Source organism: Lipotes vexillifer, unplaced genomic scaffold, assembly GCF_000442215.2.
Source record: "Lipotes vexillifer unplaced genomic scaffold, Lipotes_vexillifer_v1.1 scaffold448, whole genome shotgun sequence".
Lineage (NCBI taxonomy): Eukaryota > Metazoa > Chordata > Mammalia > Artiodactyla > Lipotidae > Lipotes > Lipotes vexillifer.
The window spans coordinates 2,995,493-3,015,629 of NW_006787097.1; the positions used below are offsets into that span (position 1 = coordinate 2,995,493).

Here is a 20,137-nt window from a genome sequence, read left to right on the forward strand (position 1 = left end):
TAAATGGCCACCCTTGATTTTCAGATGCCAGTGGTGTAACTATATGTATTTTCATCTAGTGCAAATTTCTGCATTTTTTTTCTGCCAGGATATAAAAGTCTTTAGTTGTATTTTGGCATTTCTCTCCAATATTCTTTAAACATCACCAATAGTACTTCGTAAGTCGCTTACAGAAGTCATTCCAACCAAAGAATAAAGTTCAACTAGATCTGGACACGTTCCCTGATTTAAATTATCTAGGTACCCTTATTCCGTGCTACTCTATTTGGACTTCCCTCAACTTCTTACTTCCCTACGACTCATATTTCTCTATTAATATTTGAGATTTAGTTTGCAGAAACTAACACAATATTGTAAATCAATCGTGTTTCAATAAAACAAATTAAAAACTTAAAAAAAAAATACTGCTGGGCTTCCCTGGTGGCGCAGTGGTTGAGAGTCCGCCTGCCGATGCTGGGGACACGGGTTCGTGCCCCAGTCCGGGAGGATCCCACGTGCCGCGGGGTGGCTGGGCCTGTGAGCCGTGGCCACTTAGCCTGCGTGTCCGGAGCCTGTGCTTCGCGACAGAAGAGGTCACAACGGTGAGAGGCCCGCATACTGAAAAAAAAAAAAAAAATACTGCTATCTAATCACTGAAAAATGACCTCACCAATATACAGAAAAAAAGAGGAAAGAAACACATCATCAACAACAGATGAGTTAGTGTGGTAGCTTTATATGTAATTTTTATCTTTTTTCTATTTTCTAAAAATATGGAAATATTTTTCACTTGTATTTCAGTTCAACCAGACATGGATTAGGCTCAAACTAAGAATTCACCAGACTATGGGAAAGCTTATACCACTGCATGTGTAAAATATATTTTTACTTAACAAATATTGATTCAGCATCTATTACTTACTAATGAAGAAAGAGCCAAAAGGTTCCCAAATGGAACAGTCTTACTGCAATTTGGAGAAACCAGTCATATTTTGTCCCTACAGCCTGTGTGTACCTGTTCTCCAGGTGAAATGCCCTTCTTCCATTTCCACCTCTCTACATTCTTACTCACCTTCCAAGGCCAATTTCAAATGCTAATTTACCAACAAAATCTGCCCTAATCCTGTCATCTAAATATGCCTTTGACAATTCAGAAGTCCCATCATATCCTGCCTTAAGATCAACTGTGTATGTTGAGGCCTTATGGGATGGGGGATATGTCCCTTATAGGCAAAAAATGTATTTTAGTCAGTTTTCTTAGATTCTCCATAGGACCTAGCGTGATATGCCATAAATACTTTCTGAAAAAAGGAAACAATTAAAGGTAATTAATCTACTCTGTTAACACTTCCCTATTCAGGAAGTAAATCAGCCCTCTCAAATCATAGTCAGATAGAACATGAGAGAGAATACTAAACACTGGCTGGGATAGTTAGGAGGATTAACTTTTTTCCACCTTTTTCTCTAGTCAGATTTGTTCTTTTGTGTAGAAACAAGGTCCTCATTGGTAGGTTGGTAGCTCTTAATCTCAGCTGGATGGAATTTCATCTCGTTTTCAGCTGGATAGAAGTAGGCTGGCTATATGCTTGTTAGTATTTAAGAAGTCCCTTACCTTGGGGGGTAGCACTTTTTATGCCTGGTTTTTCCTAAAGTTGAGATGGCATCCCAGGCAGAGGGCCTTCTTTCTGAAGAGTGTAGGGTTGCTATTAATCAAATAGCATCTTATGAGCTGCATGTCAGTGATGCTTATTTATCTATGGTTAGTATGGGTCCTTGAGCCACTGTGAGGGAGGTTTCAGTTCTGATCTGGATAATATATCTTATATATCCTTTCTAATTGTGGTTATGGCCATGTTTGTTGTTTGATACTAGACGTAACAACAATTTAGTGGCTGGGATTTTGCTTCTCTGTGGCCCAATGATTTAGAGCTGTGATTTCAAATTGTGGGCTATTATTGGGAGAATCACAGTTATTTTCCAGAGGATTCCCAAAACTTGTATGGGCATCAGACACTGTTATAAATAATTTTTCACCCGTCTGCTATTTTAGAGCTAATGTAGATGTGGTAGGGTTAATGAAATAGATTGACTTTACAACGGCACTTAATTTATGCTGGACTTCTGCCACTTGTCGACATAATTACTGGTTATAGTGCTAGCATATAGGGTTCATAAATCTGACCCTTAAAGGGGCCTAATAGCAAAATGCTAGGCACCAGCATATTAGAATCTGAGTGGCTTCTCTTTGAAGTAGACTGGGTTCAGGAAGGCAGCTGGGGCCTTCTGGAAGTCAAAGGACAAAGTGAGGACCCTGGACTGAACAAAGAAGGCCTCTTTGGATAGCCACAGAGACAACAAAGTGAGTTTGTGTGAGATTACAGTCTTAAACATAGACTTCTCTCACCTCCAGTCTCTCCCTATTCTTATCCCTGTCCCAGGTCTGTTATTACATTGAAGATACAGAAGTGCCTTCTTTTCATACATTTTTCCAAGATCAAGCTGAGGTGAAGAGAGAGCATGCAAAGCAGTTCATAAAATATCTAAGAAAATATAAGTGTAAAGTCTGCCTTCCGGTGATTAAGGTGACTATGTAACTTTGTTATGATGATCTCCATGGGGCCTTTGCTGGGTCTAGAGAACTAAATTCTGTTTTGTTTTGTTTTTGCGGTACACGGGCCTCTCACTGTTGTGGGCTCTCCTGTTGTGGAGCACAGGCTCCGGACACGCAGGCTCAGCGGCCATGGCTCACGGGCCGAGCCGCTCCGCGGCATGTGGGATCCTCCCGGACCGGGGCACGAACCCGCGTCCCCTGCATCGGCAGGTGGATTCTCAACCACTGCACCACCAGGGAAGCCTTAGAGAACTAAATTATTAGTTGCTCCCTGACTTGTTAGCTTACTCATGTTCCTACATGGGATGTTAGGGCAAGCATGTGTCTTCTTTGTAGCCTCTTCATATCATTTTGAGTAAACTTTAGCCGCTAAATGTATGTTTGGCTTTTCTCAAGGAGCCATACAAAGTGTCATCTCTGGACCACAGTGCCAGCATCACCTGGGAAGCTCACTGGAAATGCAGATTCATTGACCTCACTCTGATAAACTGAATCAGACTCTCTAAGGATGGGGCCCAAGGAGCTGTGTCTTACCGAGCTCTCCAGATGATTCTAATCCTCTGTATAGTTTGAGAAGAACTACTGGTCTCTTCCTAGAGCTGTTAGTATCCTATATTAGATCTTTAATTCAGATGTACGCTCAGGTATTTAATACAGCCATCTCTTCGATGTAGTAAAACAAACATTTTTTTCGCTGGAACAGACACTAAAGAAACAATCTGAGCCTTAGTCGAAGGTATTACATTTAGAAACATTCCTACTTATCTGAGGGGGTTCTTTTAACTCCAGGTCTATAAAAAAAACTAAATGTCTGGTGACTGAACTGAACCACCATCCAAAGCTAGTGAAATCCCAAAGCTAATGGAATAGTGCATATAACTGTGCTAGTGGTATCCATGCTTTGCAGAACATTAAAGTCACCTGGGGAGCTTTTAAAAACCCTGCTCCTCTGTCCCAATTAAGTCAGAATGTCTGCAGTTGAAAGCCAGACATCAGTATTTAAGGTGCCCCACTGATTCCATTGTGCCAGGAAGTGTGGAAATCATCGACCTCTGCAAATCTAGTCATAATTCTACCCAGGAAGTAGGATGTAACCAAGCTGTGCCTCAGGTAGGATAGTGACTCCCCTGTTTCTCTCCAACAGAGGCCTGATATAGATAACTGGGGAACTGGCAAACAAGCTATAGAGTCTGCTCTGCAGTTGGAGAAAGCGTTAAACACGCTGCTGCAAGAACTGAAGACCTTGGCTTCTAAGAATAAAGAAACCAATGTAAGTAGCAAACTGGTTCTGAAAGCAGTGTCATCTTTCACTTCTGGATTGTGGCTTGCTTTTGGGAAAGAGCGCAAGGCAATGGATTATCTAATGTGTCTATTTCCCCCGAAGGAAATATATGAACTTATTTCTTGGAGTAGTTGGGACATGGGAGGAGTAGGTGTCCTGGTAAGGAGAAATGCAACTCAATACAAGACGGGAAGACGACTTTTCAGGAATAATGCACTCTGGATATAAATAAACACATCTTGAGAACCACTGTCCTAGACTGCCCCTACAAAAGTGAATGTCAGTGGTGACCTATTCCATAGACTTCTCTGAAGTATTCTTGGTTAATAGTGAGCACTCTACCTCGCAGTGGTAACTTATTTCTCACCAACGCTTTAACTTTTCTGGAAGTCGAAGTGAAGAAAATGACCTAGTAGAAAAGTTATCAACCTAGATGCATACTGGACTTGCTGAGGAGCCCTGAAAATGATCAAATGCCTGAGCCTTATGCCAGAACACTAAAATTTAAATGCTTGAATGGGGTCTGGGAGCCTACTTGAAACTTACATGTCATTGAGATAGGGTGGAAAAAACATTGCAGTAGTAGCTTATTACTTAAATTAATCTGTACTTTTGATGAGTTGCCTTAACACTCATACTCATTGAAAGTGGATGTTTGTATTCATCTGGAGGTCTTGAAGGTCATAGATCAGTGCCCTTTGAACTTCAATATGCATATGAATTGCCTAGTTGCTTCTTAAAATATAGATTCTGATTTAGTAGGCCTGGAAGGGATTCAGGATTCTGCATTTCTGACAAGCTCCTAGGACTGCTGGACTAGGACTGAGCTATAATTTGGGTAGCAAGATCTTAGATTGCCTCCCATCGCAGACAAGGGCCTCGATGAGTTCTTCCTTGTTTTATTTCTGTAGCTCTCACGCTTCATGAAGAAGTTCCTGGATGAACAGACCAGGAACATAAGCTACCTGGAGTACCAGCTTGACTATCAGAAGGACTTAGAAAAGGCGGCCCAGAGTGAAGGACAGCCTGAAAAGGCTGCCGAAACATCTGAAACATCAGGTAAAGAGACAACATCTGAAGGCAGCACAGCAAATCTTCCCACCCAGCAGGTCCCAGCGTCAGCTACTTAAGAATCTTAATCTTCATTTGACAGAAGTGTGCTTTCCTTTTCACCTCACAAATAAATCTGTTTTGCATTATAATTATGTGTAAAGAGATTGATATTGGAGCACAAGAAGGGTTAGGTTCATTAATGTGAGTTTGGTGAAAGCTTCCTGAGGTACAGTGGGTGCATTTAAAAAAAAAAAAAAAAGGCTTTCCTCAACACCCAGATACAGAGTCAGGATTTGGTAAATTCAGCTAGTCCAAGTGGATATAGCAGAAATTAAGTAGTGAAACCTTAGGTCTCCCTAATGTCCTCCTCCCCCAGCTTGTATACACATCTTAAGTTTACAAAATAGTAGGGTTTTCTGAGTAAATGCAAAGCTAAAACTTAAGAACTCTTGGTCTAGAAAAGGTGACTCTCACTTGAAAGATATACAGTGTATAGGCAGCTGCAACCCAGGTGCATTTCCACAGCTGGAGGTAGGCATAGGGAACAGGAGGGTACCTAGGCAATTAAGCCACCACAGGGCTTCCCTGGTGGCGCAGTGATTGGGAGTCCGCCTGCCAATGCAGGGCATGCGGGTTCATGCCCCGGTCCGGGAGGAGCACGCGGAGCGGCTGGGCCCGTGGGCCATGGCTGCTGGGCCTGCGCGTCCAGAGTCTGTGCTCCGCAACCTGTGGCCCGCAACGGGAGAGGCCACAGCAGTGAGAGGCCCGCGTACCGCAAAAAAAAAAAAAGACACTACAGACAAGTGTTGGGATGCCCCGACCCCCTCCACTGTGGGCTACCTAGCAGCTACTGGGGTAACTGCTTTCAGGAGCAAACAATGAGCATGCAAGCTTGGATCAGACCCAAGGACCTCAGGTGGCTAGTACCACCTGGGAAGAAAGGGGGCGCTATAGGCTTGTATCCTGGCTTTAAAACTGACCAGCTCCATGGCCTTGAATAAGTTTTTATTTACCTCACTCATTGATACAGTTTAGTCATCTGTAAAGTAGGATTAATATTACTTAGTTCATAAAGTTAATAAGAGGATTAAGTATGTAAAGTATCTAAAAACAGCACCTGCTCAGATTATGTATTCTGTTATTTGTATAATAAACAGTGCCATTTCTTAAACTTGGAAAGCCAGTACATAATGAAAGCACTTAGAATAAGAAAACATGTGACTGAAATTGAGACAGAATCTTAAAACATTTAATATTAGAAGTATCTTGTTCTACATATTTAATCATCACCACAAGCCTATGAGATAGGTTCTTTTTTATCTCCATTTTACAGATGACACTGAGACAAAACAGTAACTTACCCAAAGTCATACCGCTACTTAGTGGTGGAGCTGAGGAAGGATTAATTAACTGTCTGATAAATATTCTCTATTATGGTGTTCATGAAAAGTGATGTTGAATTGCTAAAAAAAGCTTAATCGATTTCAACTTTTATGTTTATGTTTTGCTAAAACTACTTATTTTTGAACCATGCTTCTTTCATTTTATTTTTTTTAAATTGTGGTAAGAATACTTAACTTGAAATCTACCCACTTACATTTTTAAGTGCACAATACAGTATTGTTGGTACTTCACTGGTGGTTCAGTGATAAAGAATCTGCCTTCCAATGCAGGGGACGCAGTTTCCATCCCTGGTCAGGGAACAAAGATCCCACAGGCCACGGGGCAACTAAGCCCACACACCACAACTACTGAGCTCGCGCGCCTCAACTAGAGAGAGAGACAGAGAGAGAAGAAAAAAACCCCGCGTGCCACAACGAAGAGCCCCCGCGCCGCAAGGAAATAGCCCACGTGTCTCAACGAAGATCCCGCCTGATGCAACTAAGATGCAACGCTGCCATAAATAAATAAATAAATAAAAATTTTAAAAATACAGTCTTGATAACTATAGGTACTATGTTGTACAACAGATCTTTAGAACTTATTCATCTTGCATAACTGAAACTTCATATGAATTGAACAGCCCCCCACATCCCCTTTCTTTTGAATGTATGTCCATGTTTACTCTGCTCTTCTATTCATTCCTATGTTGCATGAATGTTTTTAGCAGGTCATTACTACTGCAATCACTGTGCAAAAATCCATATGCCATGTATGCTTTAAAATGTTCAATGCCCACTTGTTATGTTACATTTGTATTAATAAAGATTGCACATTAAAAAAAAAAAAGTATCTTGTTCTAAAGGGAATAGTCAACCACATAGTGGACTTCTTTTCCTACCTCTTCACACCTTTTCTACAAGTCACACATCTTGAAAATCACTGCCATGGCGAGCTTGTCACCACTGGAGAAATACTAGTTTACAAAGCATTCTTGAATAAATTCTCACTTTTATAATTACTAATTTATATCCAATTTTACACTTGTTAATGAATGATAGAATTTCACATTGAATTCGGAATAAGACAAGACTGCATTATTCTCAGCACTACTTATTGTTTTTTCTGAATGTTCTCAAGCAGAGTTTCTCAACCTCAGTACTACTGACATTTTGAGGCAAATGACCCTTGTTATGTGGAGTAATCGTTTGCATTGTAAGGTGTCTAGCAGCACCCCTGGCCTCTACCTACTAGATGGAACCTTCTCCAGTTGTGGGAAAACTGTTTCCAGACATTGCCAAATATCTCTTGAGAGGCAAAAATCACCCTGTTTGAGCACCACTATTATAGGCAATGCAATAGAAAAGCTAAAGGAAAAGATCTGTTTAAAAAAACTTATTTAAACTTAGAAAAGTTATAAACTTTCTTGTTAAGTTATAAGTCATCCTGCATCTAGCCAGGATGCAGGATGAATATCTACAAATCAACTTTTCATATATAGTATCAACAAATGAGAGAATATTTTTTAAAAGATATCTTGTTTAGCCACAAATATCAATACATAAGATATCTAGGAATAATTTTAATAAAAGTAGCTTGGAAACTTTATAAAATAAAACTAAAATGTTTCCTGAAAGAAAGAAGCTTTGAATAATGAAAAGAGAAGAGGAAGATTAAATTTGAAAATTGTGACACCTTCCAAATCAAAGGTCTAAAGCAATTTTGTTCATGATCCTAACAGGATTTTGAAGGTTTAGACAGTTTAGTACCAAAGAGTAAGCTCCGGTCATGGGGAAAAACACGGGAACACACATAAAACTTCCTTAACATCATTAGTCACCGGGAAATACAAACCCCAAAACCACAATGAGTCACTATATACTCATCAGAATGGCTAAAATTAAAATGACTATCAACACCATATGCTGGCAAGGTGGTGAAATAACTGAATCTCTCACACATTGTTGGTGAGAATGTAAAGTGGTACAATCACTTTGGAAAAAGACATGTCATTTTATCTTATAAAATAAGCATATACATACCTCATGCCTTTTGGGAGGACAAAATTCAGCCCATAATAAATAATATTGTTAACTAAAATTGAGTAGAGAAAGCTACAAAGAAAAGAAAGGAAGGAGTTACAAGCTAATTCACTTGATGTTCACAGTAGGAGTCAATAGATACTGCCTGAAGAAAGAGGGTTCTAAAAGTTTTATGTAAAAGTCTAATTATAAAGACAGTCACTAGAACAAAAATATCATAAGGACTATAATTTTTAATATAACAGCCTCCATAGTGAAAGCTTATATAAATACAATCATCATACTACATTTTATTTTGTAACCCTTATGTTAGTCCTTGTTTTAGCCATAGTTTCATTGTTAAATACATTCAGTGTTCACTCCCAGGACTTTGCTGATGTTTCCCTGATCATTTTTCTGCTTGGGTCAATTTTGTTCTTTGGGAGGTACTTCAGCAAGGCCTAACGCAGATAGTATTCCCACAGTCCATGAATTTGCAGAAATTTTTGCCTGTACCTTTGACACTTGAAGAATATCTTGGATGGATTTAAAATCCTTGGCTCAAACTCTCCTCAAGTATCTGATAAATATTGTTCTGTTTCTGTTAGCATTGACTCTAGCTATGCCAACTTGTCTTTCTTTCACTTATAAATGACACAATGTTTTTGCCCAGATTCTCAAAGTGTGCTACTAGTGTTAGTAGGCTACATCTTGTGTTGGCAGGGTATGTGTTAGTAGGATATGTCTTGGTATTGATCATTCTGAGACAGTTTTCTTCCATATCTTGGGTATGCTTTTTAATATACAAATTCAAGTCCTATTTCACAGCATTTTCTAATGTTTGCTTTACTCCATTCTTTTGTATTTCCTCCAACTGGAAGAACTCCAATTATTCATATTTTGAATCATTTTTGCCTACCATTTATAACATTTACTTTAAAAAAATCTTTTTCCTTATTTCCCTTATACTTCATTTTTTCCATATGTATAAACTGTGTCCTGCTGTGCTTTCTATAGGGTCTATTTCTTCTTATGCTATTTGTAATTTAGTCTCTATTTATGAAATGATTCTGTTTCTTCCATTTCTTTCCTAAATTTTACTAGGTACCATTTCAGATCTTCCTATCGACTGACCATCAGCTTCCTTTGGTGGCCAAGTCTTCCCTGTGTTAATGTATCTATTTATTTTTAAAAGGTTACATTCCATTTACAACTATTACAAGATATTGGCTATATTCCCCAAGTTGTACAATACATCTTTGTAGCTTATCTTACACCCAATAGTTTGTACCTCCCACTCCCTCACCCCTTCACCCTTCCCCATACTTGTAACCACTAGTTTGTTCTCTGTATCTGTGAGTCTGCTTCTTTTTTGTTATGTTCACTAGTTTATTGTATTTTTTTAGATTTCATGTATAAGTGATATCACGCAGTATTAGTTTTTCTCTGTCTGATGTATTTCACCTAGCATTATGCCCTCCAAGTCCATACATGTTGCTGCAAATGGCAAAATTTCATTCTTTTTATGGCCGAGTAGTATCCCATTGTGTCTATGTGTGTGTGTGTGTGTGTGTGTGTGTGTGTGTGTGTGTGTGTGTGTGTGTATATGTGTATATATATATATATATATATGTATGTATATATACCACATTTTCCTTATCGAGTCATCTGCTGATGGATACTTAGGTTGCTTCCATACCTCGGCAATTGTGACTAATGCTGCTATGAACGTTGGGGTCCATGTATCAATGCCTTTTAGAATTAGTGTTTTTGTTTTTTTTCAATATTTACCCAGGAGTGGAATTGCTGGTTCATATTATAGTTCTATTTTTAGTTTTTTGAGAAACCTCCATACTGTTTTCCACAGTGGCTGCACCAATTTACATTCCTACCAACACTGTAGGAGGGTTCCCTTTTCTCCACATCCTCGCCAACACTTGTTATTTGTGTTCTTTTTGATGATAGCCATTCTGACCAGCATGAGGTGATATCTCATTGTGGTTTTGATTTGCATTTCCCTGATTATTAGTGATGTAGAGCATCTTTTCATGTGCCTGTTGGCCATCTGCATTTCTTCTTTGGAAAAATATATATTCAGTCCTTCTGCCCATTTTTTAATTTTTACTTTTTTGATGTTGAATTGTATGAGCTGTTTATATATGTTAAATATTAACCCCTTATAGGTCATATCATTTGCAAATATTTTCTCCCATATCCCCTCCCATTAAGTAGGTTGTCTTTTTGTTTTGTTGATGGTTTCCTTTGCTGTGAAGAACCTTTAGTTTTATTTAGGTCCCATTTGTTTATTTTTGCTTTTGTTTCCTTTGCTTTAGGAGAGGGATCCAAAAAAAATATTGCTGCAATTTATGTCAAAGAATGTTCTGCCTATATTTTCCTCAAGGAGTTTTATAGTATCTGGTCTTACATTTAGGTCTTTAATCCATTTTGAGTTTATTTTGTATATGGTGTTAGAGAGTGTTCTAATTTCATTCTTTTACATGTAGCTGTCTTGTTTTCCCAGCACCACTTATCAAAGAGACTGTCTTTTCTCCATTGTATATTCTTGCCTCCTTTGTCGTAGATTAATTTGACCATAGTGCATGGGTTTATTTCTGGGCTGTCTTTCCTGTTCCATTCTATGTGTCTGTTTTTTGTGCCAGTACCATACTGTTTCGATTACTGTAGCTTTGTAGTATAGTCTTCTTCCAGCTCTGTTCTTTCTCTAGATTGTTTTGACTATTTGGGGTCTTTTATGTTTCCATACAAATTTTAAAATTATTTGTTCTAGTTCTGTGAAAAATGCCATTGGTATTTTTATATGGATTGCATTGGATCTGTAGATTGCCTTGGGTAGTATGGTCATTTTAACAATATTGATGCTTCCAATCCAAGAACACAGTATATCTTTCCATCTGTTAGTGTCATCTTCAATTTCTTTCATCAGAGTCTTATAGTTTTCCAAGTACAGGTGTTTTGCCTCCTGAGGTATTTTATTTTATTTTATACCTAGGTTTATTCCTAGGTATTTTATTCTTTTTGATGTTATGGTAAATGGGATGTTTCCTTAATTCCTCTTTCTGATAGTTCATTGCTAGTGTATAGAAATGCAACAGATTTCTGTATATTAAATTTGCATCCTGCAACTTTACCAAATTCATTGATGAGCTCTAGTAGTTTTCTGGTGGCATTTTTCAGATTTTCTATATATAGTATCATGTCATCTGCAAACAGTGACAGTTTTACTTCTTCCTTTCCAATATGGATTCTTTTCAGTTATTTTTCTCCTCTGATTGCTATGGCTAGGACTTCCAAAACTATGTTGAATAAAATTGGTGAGAGTGGGCATCCTTGTCATGTTCCTGATCTTAGAGGAAATGCTCTTAACTTTTCACCATTGACTATGATTTCCATTTGCATGGAATACCATTTTCCATCCCTTCACTTTCAGTCTGTATGTGTCCCTAGATCTGAAGTGAGTCTCTTGTAGGCAGCATATATACAAGTCTTGTTTTTGTATCCATTCAACCACTCTGTGGCTTTTGGTTGAAGCATTTAGTCTGTTTATATTTAAGGTAATTTTCACTGTGTATGTTCTTACTGCCATTTTGTTAATTGTTTGGGATTTGTTTTTGTATGTCTTTTTTTGCCATTATTCTTCTTTTGTTCTCCTCCTGTGATTTGATGACTACCTTTAGTGTTCTGTTTGGATTCATTTTTCTTTTTTATGTGTATATCTATTATAGGTTTTTGGTTTGCAGTTACCATGAGGTTTTTTTTTTTTATAGCTGTCTATATACATAATTGTTTTAATTGCTGATCTCTTCATTTAAAATGCATTTTTAAAACCCTGCATTTGTATTCTCCTCCCCTCATGATTACTGTTTTTGATATAATATTTAATATCTAATTGTTTCATGTATCCCTTAACTGCTTATTGTAAATATAGATGATTTTACTACTCCTGTCTTTTATCCTCCCTATGAGTTTTGTTTTTGGATGATTTCCTACCTTTACTGTGTGTTTGCCTTTACTGCTGAGTTTTTCACTTCACAATTTTCTTGTTTCTAGTTGTGGCCTTTTCTTTTTTGCCTAGAAAAGATCCTTTAACATTTGTTATAAAGCTGATTTGGTGGTGCTGAACTCTTTTAATTTTTGCTTGTCCGTAAAGCTTCTGATTTCTCCATCAAATCTGAACAAAAGCCTTGCTGGGTAAAGTATCCTTGGTTGTAGGTTTTTCCCTTTCATCACTTTAAATATATTGTGCCATTCCCTTCTGGCCTGCAGAGTTTCTGCTGAAAAATTAGCTGATAGCCTTATGGGAGTTTCCTTGTATGTTGTCATGTATTTATTTTTTATTGTTTTCTTTCCTGTCTGCAATTGCATCAAGATTTTACGCCTCTTTATTCATGTTGGAATGTTATATTGCACTTTTCTTCTGCTTTGGGCTGATATTTTTGTAGGGAGTGTTGTTAATCTATAGAGAAGTTTTGTATCTATTTTCAGGTCTTTTTTTTTTTTGCCCTTTTGTTTCCCTAGAGCAGCTTCCTTTGGATGTTTTAGTTGCACAATACTTTGTCAATTATATTTAAATAAGTCAGATTTTTCTCAGTTTGAAGGAGGATCTTTTGAAGTGAGGGAAGGGGTAGCTTTCCCAGTTTCTCAGTTCAAGAGCTCCCTCTTCTATTGCTATTATAAATTGCACTTCTGGTACTAAGTCTTACCTAAATTTCAGATCTTAACTTGGTTCACAAAGGCTCCCACCATCAGTTCCAAACTTCTATAGTATCTTTACCACCTCTGGTGAAGAAGCACTTTCACCAAGGAATCTTGTCCTAATTTCCACTTTGTAACTCCCCTCTTATTTATTTATTTATTGGTCATCAAATAACCCTTTATTTAATTATTTTCCTTTGTAGTTCTTAACTAGCTAGGCATTCCACTGTACCACTGTTGATGTCATCTCCTGTCGTGAGGGTGGCAGCCATCAGCATTGCAACCCATGGGCTGGAAAATCCCCAGGATCTCTTTAATGGTTCCAGAGAGTTCTCTAGCTAAAGATCAGTGCCTCATCTGTTGCACAATGTTGACAATCTCATCAAAAGTGATGTTTCCACTGTGCTTAATGTTTTTCTGCTTCTTTCTGTCTCTTGGCAGTTCTTTGACGGCTTTGATGATCAAGACAGAGGCAGAAGGTACTACCTCAATCTGGGCCTGTGAGTTCTGAATGGTCAGATTCACTGTAATTCTCAGACCCTTCCAATTACTAGTTGCCTTGGAGATGTCACCACCAACCTCTTTTGGAGACAGACCTAGGGAGCCGATATTGCTGGCCAGGGCAAATGTGGCACCGACTTCCCCATCAGTGCACCTCAGATATACAGCTTTTACCTCCTTGGGGTTGAACTTAGGCAGAAAGGTGGAGGTGGCTGGTGTCATATGAACCCACATTTGGGATGACCCAAGAAAGTTGCACCTTGGCCACTTCAAGCTGAAAGCTGAAAGCTCCCTTCTGTTTTAAAAGTGCTATTTTCCCAGACAGCCTCTTCAATAAGTGGTGCTGGGAAAACTGGACAGGTACATGTAAAAGTATGAGATTAGAACACTCCTTAACACCATGCACAAAAATAAACTCAAAATGGATTAAAGATCTAAATGTAAGGCCAGAAACTATCAAACTCTTAGAGGAAAACATAGGCAGAACACTCTATGACATAAATCACAGCAAGATCCTTTTTGACCCACTTCCTAGAGAAATGGTAATAAAAACAAAAATAAACAAATGGGACCTAATGAAACTTCAAAGCTTTTGCACAGCAAAGGAAACCATAAACAAGACAAAAAGACAACCCTCAGAATGGGAGAAAATATTTGCAAATGAAGCAACTGACAAAGGATTAATCTCCAAGATTTACAAGCAGCTCATGCAGCTCAATAACAAAAAAACAAACAACTGAATCCAAAAATGGGCAGAAGACCTAAATAGACATTTCTCCAAAGAAGATATACAGATTACCAACAAACACATGAAAGAATGCTCAACATCATTAATCATTAGAGAAATGTAAATCAAAACTACAATGAGATATCATCTCACACCAGTCAGAATGGCCATCATCAAAAAATCTAGAAACAATCAATGCTGGAGAGGGTGGGGAGAAAAGGGAACACTCTTGCACTGCTGGTGGGAATGTGAATTGGTACAGCCACTATGGAGAACAGTATGGAAGTTCCTTAAAAAACTACAAATAGAACTAGCATATGACCCAGCAATCCCACTACTGGGCATATATCCTGAGAAACCCATAATCCAAAAAGAGTCATGTACCACAATGTTCATTGCAGCTCTATTTACCATAGCCAGGACATGGAAGCAACCTAAGTGTCCATCATTGGATGAATGGATAAAGAAGACATGGCATATATATACAATGGAATATTACTCAGCCATAAAAAGAAACGAAATTGAGACATTTGTAATGAGGTGGATGGACCTAGAGTCTGTCATACAGAGTGAAGTAAGTCAGAAAGAGAAAAACAAATACCGTATGCTAACACATATATATGGAATCTAAGAAAGAAAAAAAAATGTCATGAAGAACCTAGGGGTAAGATGGGAATAAAGACACAGACCTTCTAGAGAATGGACTTGAGGATATGGGGAGGGGGAAGGGTAAGCTGTGACAAAGTGAGAGAGTGGCATGGACATATATACACTACCAAACGTAAAACAGATAGCTAGTGGGAAGCAGACGCATAGCAAAGGGAGATCAGCTCAGTGCTTTGTGACCACCTAGAGGGGTGGGATAGGGAGGGTGGGAGGGAGGGAGGCTCAAGAGGGAAGAGATATGGGAACATATGTATATGTATAACTGATTCACTTTGTTATAAAGCAGAAACTAACACACCATTGTAAAGCAATTACACTGCAATAAAGATGTTAACAAAAAGAAAGTGCTATTTTCTCAAATCTGCCACGTCTTTGTGACTCCTCGCCCAAACATATTCTAAGCCTTCTATCACCAACCCTCTCATTGCACCTGCCCTCTTTGATCACAGTTCTCACTGGTGATCTGACCTCATCCTTTTGGGAGTGAATATTTACTGTTGATTTCTCACATCTGCCACAGACATCCTGTTCTCAGAAACACCTGCAGCACTGTTGTGGCTTCCTAAACTAAAACTTATGACTTCAGATGCCCAAAACCTTTATCATCCGGGATACTTAAAGAAAGAGAGTAGAGGAGAAAAAATTCAGTAATAATAGATGTCATAAAGAACACACTAAAATGTTTACTTCCTAAACGTGAGGAATACCCCTTGAATGCAAAAATCATATCATTTGTCTGCTAAAGAGGGTTCAGGAAGAGCGCTATGCTGACAGAAAGTCCTTCGGGAAACATTAGGTACATAAGTGCAAAAAGACTCGTGAAGACAACCTGGAGTGGACGAAGGTTGGATTGGATTTTGTGACTATAGAAAAGAGAGATACTGGGCTTCCCTGGTGGAGCAGTGGTAAAGAATTCGCCTGAATGCAGGGGACACGGGTTCGAGCCCTGGTCTGGGAAGATCCCGCATGCTGCAGAGCAACTAAGCCCGTGAGCCACAACTACTGAGCCTGTTTGTGACAACTACTGAAGCCCACGCACCTAGAGCCCGTACTCCGCAAAAAGAGAAGTCACTGCAATGAGAAGCCCGAGCACCGCAACGAAGAGTAGCCCCCACTCACCGCAACTAGAGAAAGCCCATGTGCAGCAGCAAAGACCCAATGCAACCAAAAATAAATAAAAATTAAAATACATAAATTTATTTCTTAAAAAATGAAAAGAGATATTGCTTTAGAAAAAAATATCAAAATCACTTAGCCTAGATTGCTATCCTGGTCCTTTCTCACCTACAGGAAATTCTTACAAATGGATGATCCAGAAATCTCCAACTCAAACAACAACGATAAATACAAAAGAAGAAGGAGTTGGGTTATCAAGCAGGGTGGTTCCTCCTGGAGACTCTAAGGGAGAAACTCTTTCATGCCTCTCTCCTAACTTCTGGTGTTGCTGGCAATTCTTGGCATTCCTTGGCTTGTGGAAGCATCACTGCAATCTCTGCCCCCATATTCACATTGCCTTCTCCCTGTGTTTCTCCCCTTCTGTCTCCTATAAGGACATTTGCATTGGATTTAGGGCCCACTCTAACCCAGCATGATTTCATTTTGATCCTTATCCTAATTATATCTACAAAGACCCTTACTGAAAATAAAATCACATTTTGAGTTTCTGGGTATACATGAATTTCGTGGGACACTATCCAACCCACCACAGCATCCATAAAGCCTCTTTGCAGCTAAGACCCCAGCACCCCTATTTATCACCTCTAAATTGATTTGTTCCTCTTTTATCAAATACTTAGTATGTGACAGGCACCGTTCTAAGCATTTCACAATAACTCATTTAGGAAGATGGCGGAAGAGTAAGATGCGGAGATCACCTTCCTCCCCACAGATACATCAGAAATACATCTACACATGGAACAACTCCTACAGAACACCCACTGAACTCTGGCAGAAGACCTCAGACCTCCCAAAAGGCAAGAAACTCCCCACATACCTGAGTAGGGCAAAAGAAAAAAGAAAAAACACAGACAAAAGAATAGGGACGGGACCTGCACCAGTGGGAGGGATCTGTGAAGGAAGAAAGGTTTCCACACACTAGAAGCCCCTTTGCGGGCGGAGTCTGCGGGTGGCGGAGGGAGAAAGCCTCGGAGCCGCGGAGGAGAGCGCAGCAACAGGGGTGCGGAGGGCAAAGCGGAGAGATTCCCGCACAGAGGATCAGTGCCAACCGGCACTCACCAGGCCAAGAGGCTTGTCTGCTCACCCGCCGGGGCGGGCGGGGCTGAGAGCTGAGGCTCGGGCTTCGGTCGGAGCACAGGGAGAGGACTGGCGGCGTGAACACAGCGTGAAGGGGCTAGTGCGCCACGGCAAGCCGGGAGGGAGTCCGGGGAAAAGTCTGGTCCTGCCGAAGAGATAAGAGACTTTTTCTTCCCTCTTTGTTTCCTGGTGCATGAGGAGAGGGGATTAAGAGCGCTGCTTAGGGCTTCCCTGGTGGCGCAGTGGTTGAGGGTCCCCCTGCCGATGCAGGGGACACGGGTTCATGCCTCGGTCCAGGAAGATCCCACATGCTGCGGAGCGACTGGGCCCATGAGCCATGGCTGCTGGGCCTGCGGGTCTGGAGCCTGGGCTCCACAACGGGAGAGGCCACAGCAGTGAGAGGGCCGCGTAAAGCAAAAAAATTTCCTGGTGTGCGAGGAGAAGGGATTAAGAGCACTGCTTAAAGGAGGTCCAGAGACAGGCGCGAGCCGCAGCTAACAGCACGGACCCCAGAGACGGGCATGAGATGCTAAGGCTGCTGCTTCCACCAAGAAGCCTCTGTGCGAGCACAGGTCACTTTCCACACCCCACTTCCGGGGAGCCTGTGCAGCCCGCCACTGCCAGGGTCCCGCGATCCAGGGACAACTTCCCTGGGAGAATGCACGGCGCACCTCAGGCTGGTACAATGTCACGGCGGCCTCTGCCGCCGCAGGCTCGCCCCGCATCCGCACCCCGCGCTCCCCCCGGCCTGAGTGAGCCAGAGACCCCGAAGCAGCGGCTCCTTTAACCCCGTCCTGTCTGAGCGAAGAACAGACGCCCTCAGGTGACCTACATGCAGAGGTGGGGGCCAAATCCAAAGCTGAACCCGGGAGCTGTGAGAACAAAGAAGAGAAAGGGAAATCTCTCCCAGCAGCCTCAGAAGCAGTGGATTAAAGCTGCACAATCAACTTGATGTACCCTGCATCTGTGGAATACATGAATAGACAACAAATCATCCCAAATTGAGGAGGTGGACTTCGAGAGCAAGATATATTATTTTTCCTCTTTTCCTCTTTTTGTGAGTGTGTATATGTATGCTTCTGTGTGAGATTTTGTCTGTATAGCTTTGCTTTCACCATTTGTCCTAGGGTTCTGCCTGTCCGTTTTTCTTTCTTTCTTTTTTTTTTTTTTACTTAAAAAATTTTTTTTCTTAATAATTATTTTTTATTTTAATAACTTTATTTTACTATATCTTACTTTATTTTATTTTATCCTCTTTCTTTCTTTCTACTTTTTCTCCCTTTTATTCTGAGCCATGTGGATGAAAGGCTCTTGGTGCTACAGCCAGGAGTCAGTGCTGTGACTCTGAGGTGGGAGAGCCAACTACAGTACACTGGTCCACAAGAGACCTCCCAGCTCCACGTAATATCAATTGGCGAAAATCTCCCAGAGATCTCCATCTCAATGCCAAGACCCAGTTTCACTCAACGACCAGCAAGCTACACTGCTGGACACCCTATGCCAAACAACTAGCAAGACAGGAACACAACCCCACCCATTAGCACCAAGGCTGCCTAAAATCATAATAAGTCCACAGACACCCCAAAACACACCACCAGACGTGGACCTGCCCACTAGAGAGACAAGATCCAGCCTCATCCACCAGAACACAGGCACTAGTCCCCTCCACCAGGAAGCCTACACAACCCACTGAACGAACCTTAGCCACTGAGGACAGACACCTAAAACAGCGGGAACTATGAAACTGCAGCCCGCAAAAAGGAGACCCCAAACACAGTAAGATAAGCAAAATGAGAAGACAGAAACACACACAGCAGATGAAGGAGCAAGATAAAAACCAACTAGACATAACAAATGAAGAGGAAATAGGCAATCTACCTGAAAAAGAATTCAGAATAATGATAGTAAAGATGATCCAAAATCTTGGAAATAGAATAGACAAAATGAAAGAAACATTGAACAAGGACCTAGAAGAACTAAAGATGAACAAACAACGATGAACAACACAATAAATGAAATTAAAAATACTCTAGATGGGATCAATAGCAGAATGACTGAGGCAGAAGAACGGATAAGTGACCTGGAAGATAAAATAGTGAAAACAACTACTGCACAGCAGAATAAAGAAAAAAGAATGAAAAGAACTGAGGACAGTCTCAGAGACCTCTGGGACAACACTAAATGCACCAACTTTCGAATTATAGGGGTTCCAGAAGAAGAAGAGAAAAACAAAGGGACTGAGAAAATATTTGAAGAGATTATAGTTGAAAACTTCCCTAATATGGGAAAGGAAATAGTTAATGAAGTCCAGGAAGCACAGAGAGTCCCATACAGGATAAATCCAAGGAGAAATACGCCAAGACACATATTAATCAAACTGTCAAAAATTAAATACAAAGAAAACATATTAAAAGCAGCAAGGGAAAAACAACAAATAACACACAAGGGAATCCCCATAAGGTTAACAGCTGATCTTTCAGCAGAAACTCTGCAAGCCAGAAGGGACTGGCAGGACATATTTAAAGTGGTGAAGGAAAGAAACCTGCAACCAACATTACTCTACCCAGCAAGGATCTCATTCAGATTTGATGGAGAAATTAAAACCTTAACAGACAAGCAAAAACCGAGAGAGTTCAGCAGCACCAAGCCAGCTTTACAACAACTGCTAAAGGAGCTTCTCTAGGGAAGAAACACAAGAGAAGGACAAGACCTACAATAACGAACCCAAAACAATTAAGAAAATGGGAATAGGAACATACATATCGATAATTACCTTAAATGTAAATGGACTAAATGCTCCCACCAAAAGACACAGATTGGCTGAATGGATACAAAAACAAGACCCATATATTTGCTGTCTACAAGAGACCCACTTCAGACCTAGAGACACATACAGACTGAAAGTAAGGGGATGGAAAAAGATATTCCATGCAAATGGAAACCAAAAGAAA

The 20,137-nt window shown here is 40.2% G+C and overlaps 1 protein-coding gene and 1 pseudogene across 1 annotated transcript; one reads left to right on the top strand and one right to left on the bottom strand.

Moving 5' to 3' along the window:
- Window positions 1-1,636: 1,636 nt before the first annotated feature.
- Window positions 1,637-5,002, top strand: LOC103081329 (ferritin, heavy subunit-like). Its single transcript, XM_007459884.1, has 4 exons — window positions 1,637-1,738; window positions 3,554-3,700; window positions 3,735-3,860; window positions 4,784-5,002. Exons 1-4 carry the CDS (start codon window positions 1,637-1,639, stop codon window positions 5,000-5,002), a joined length of 594 nt encoding a protein of 197 aa, XP_007459946.1.
- An 8,243-nt stretch (window positions 5,003-13,245) lies between these two features.
- Window positions 13,246-13,835, bottom strand: LOC103081600 (60S ribosomal protein L12 pseudogene; annotated as a pseudogene).
- Between the last annotated feature and the right edge of the window lie 6,302 nt (window positions 13,836-20,137).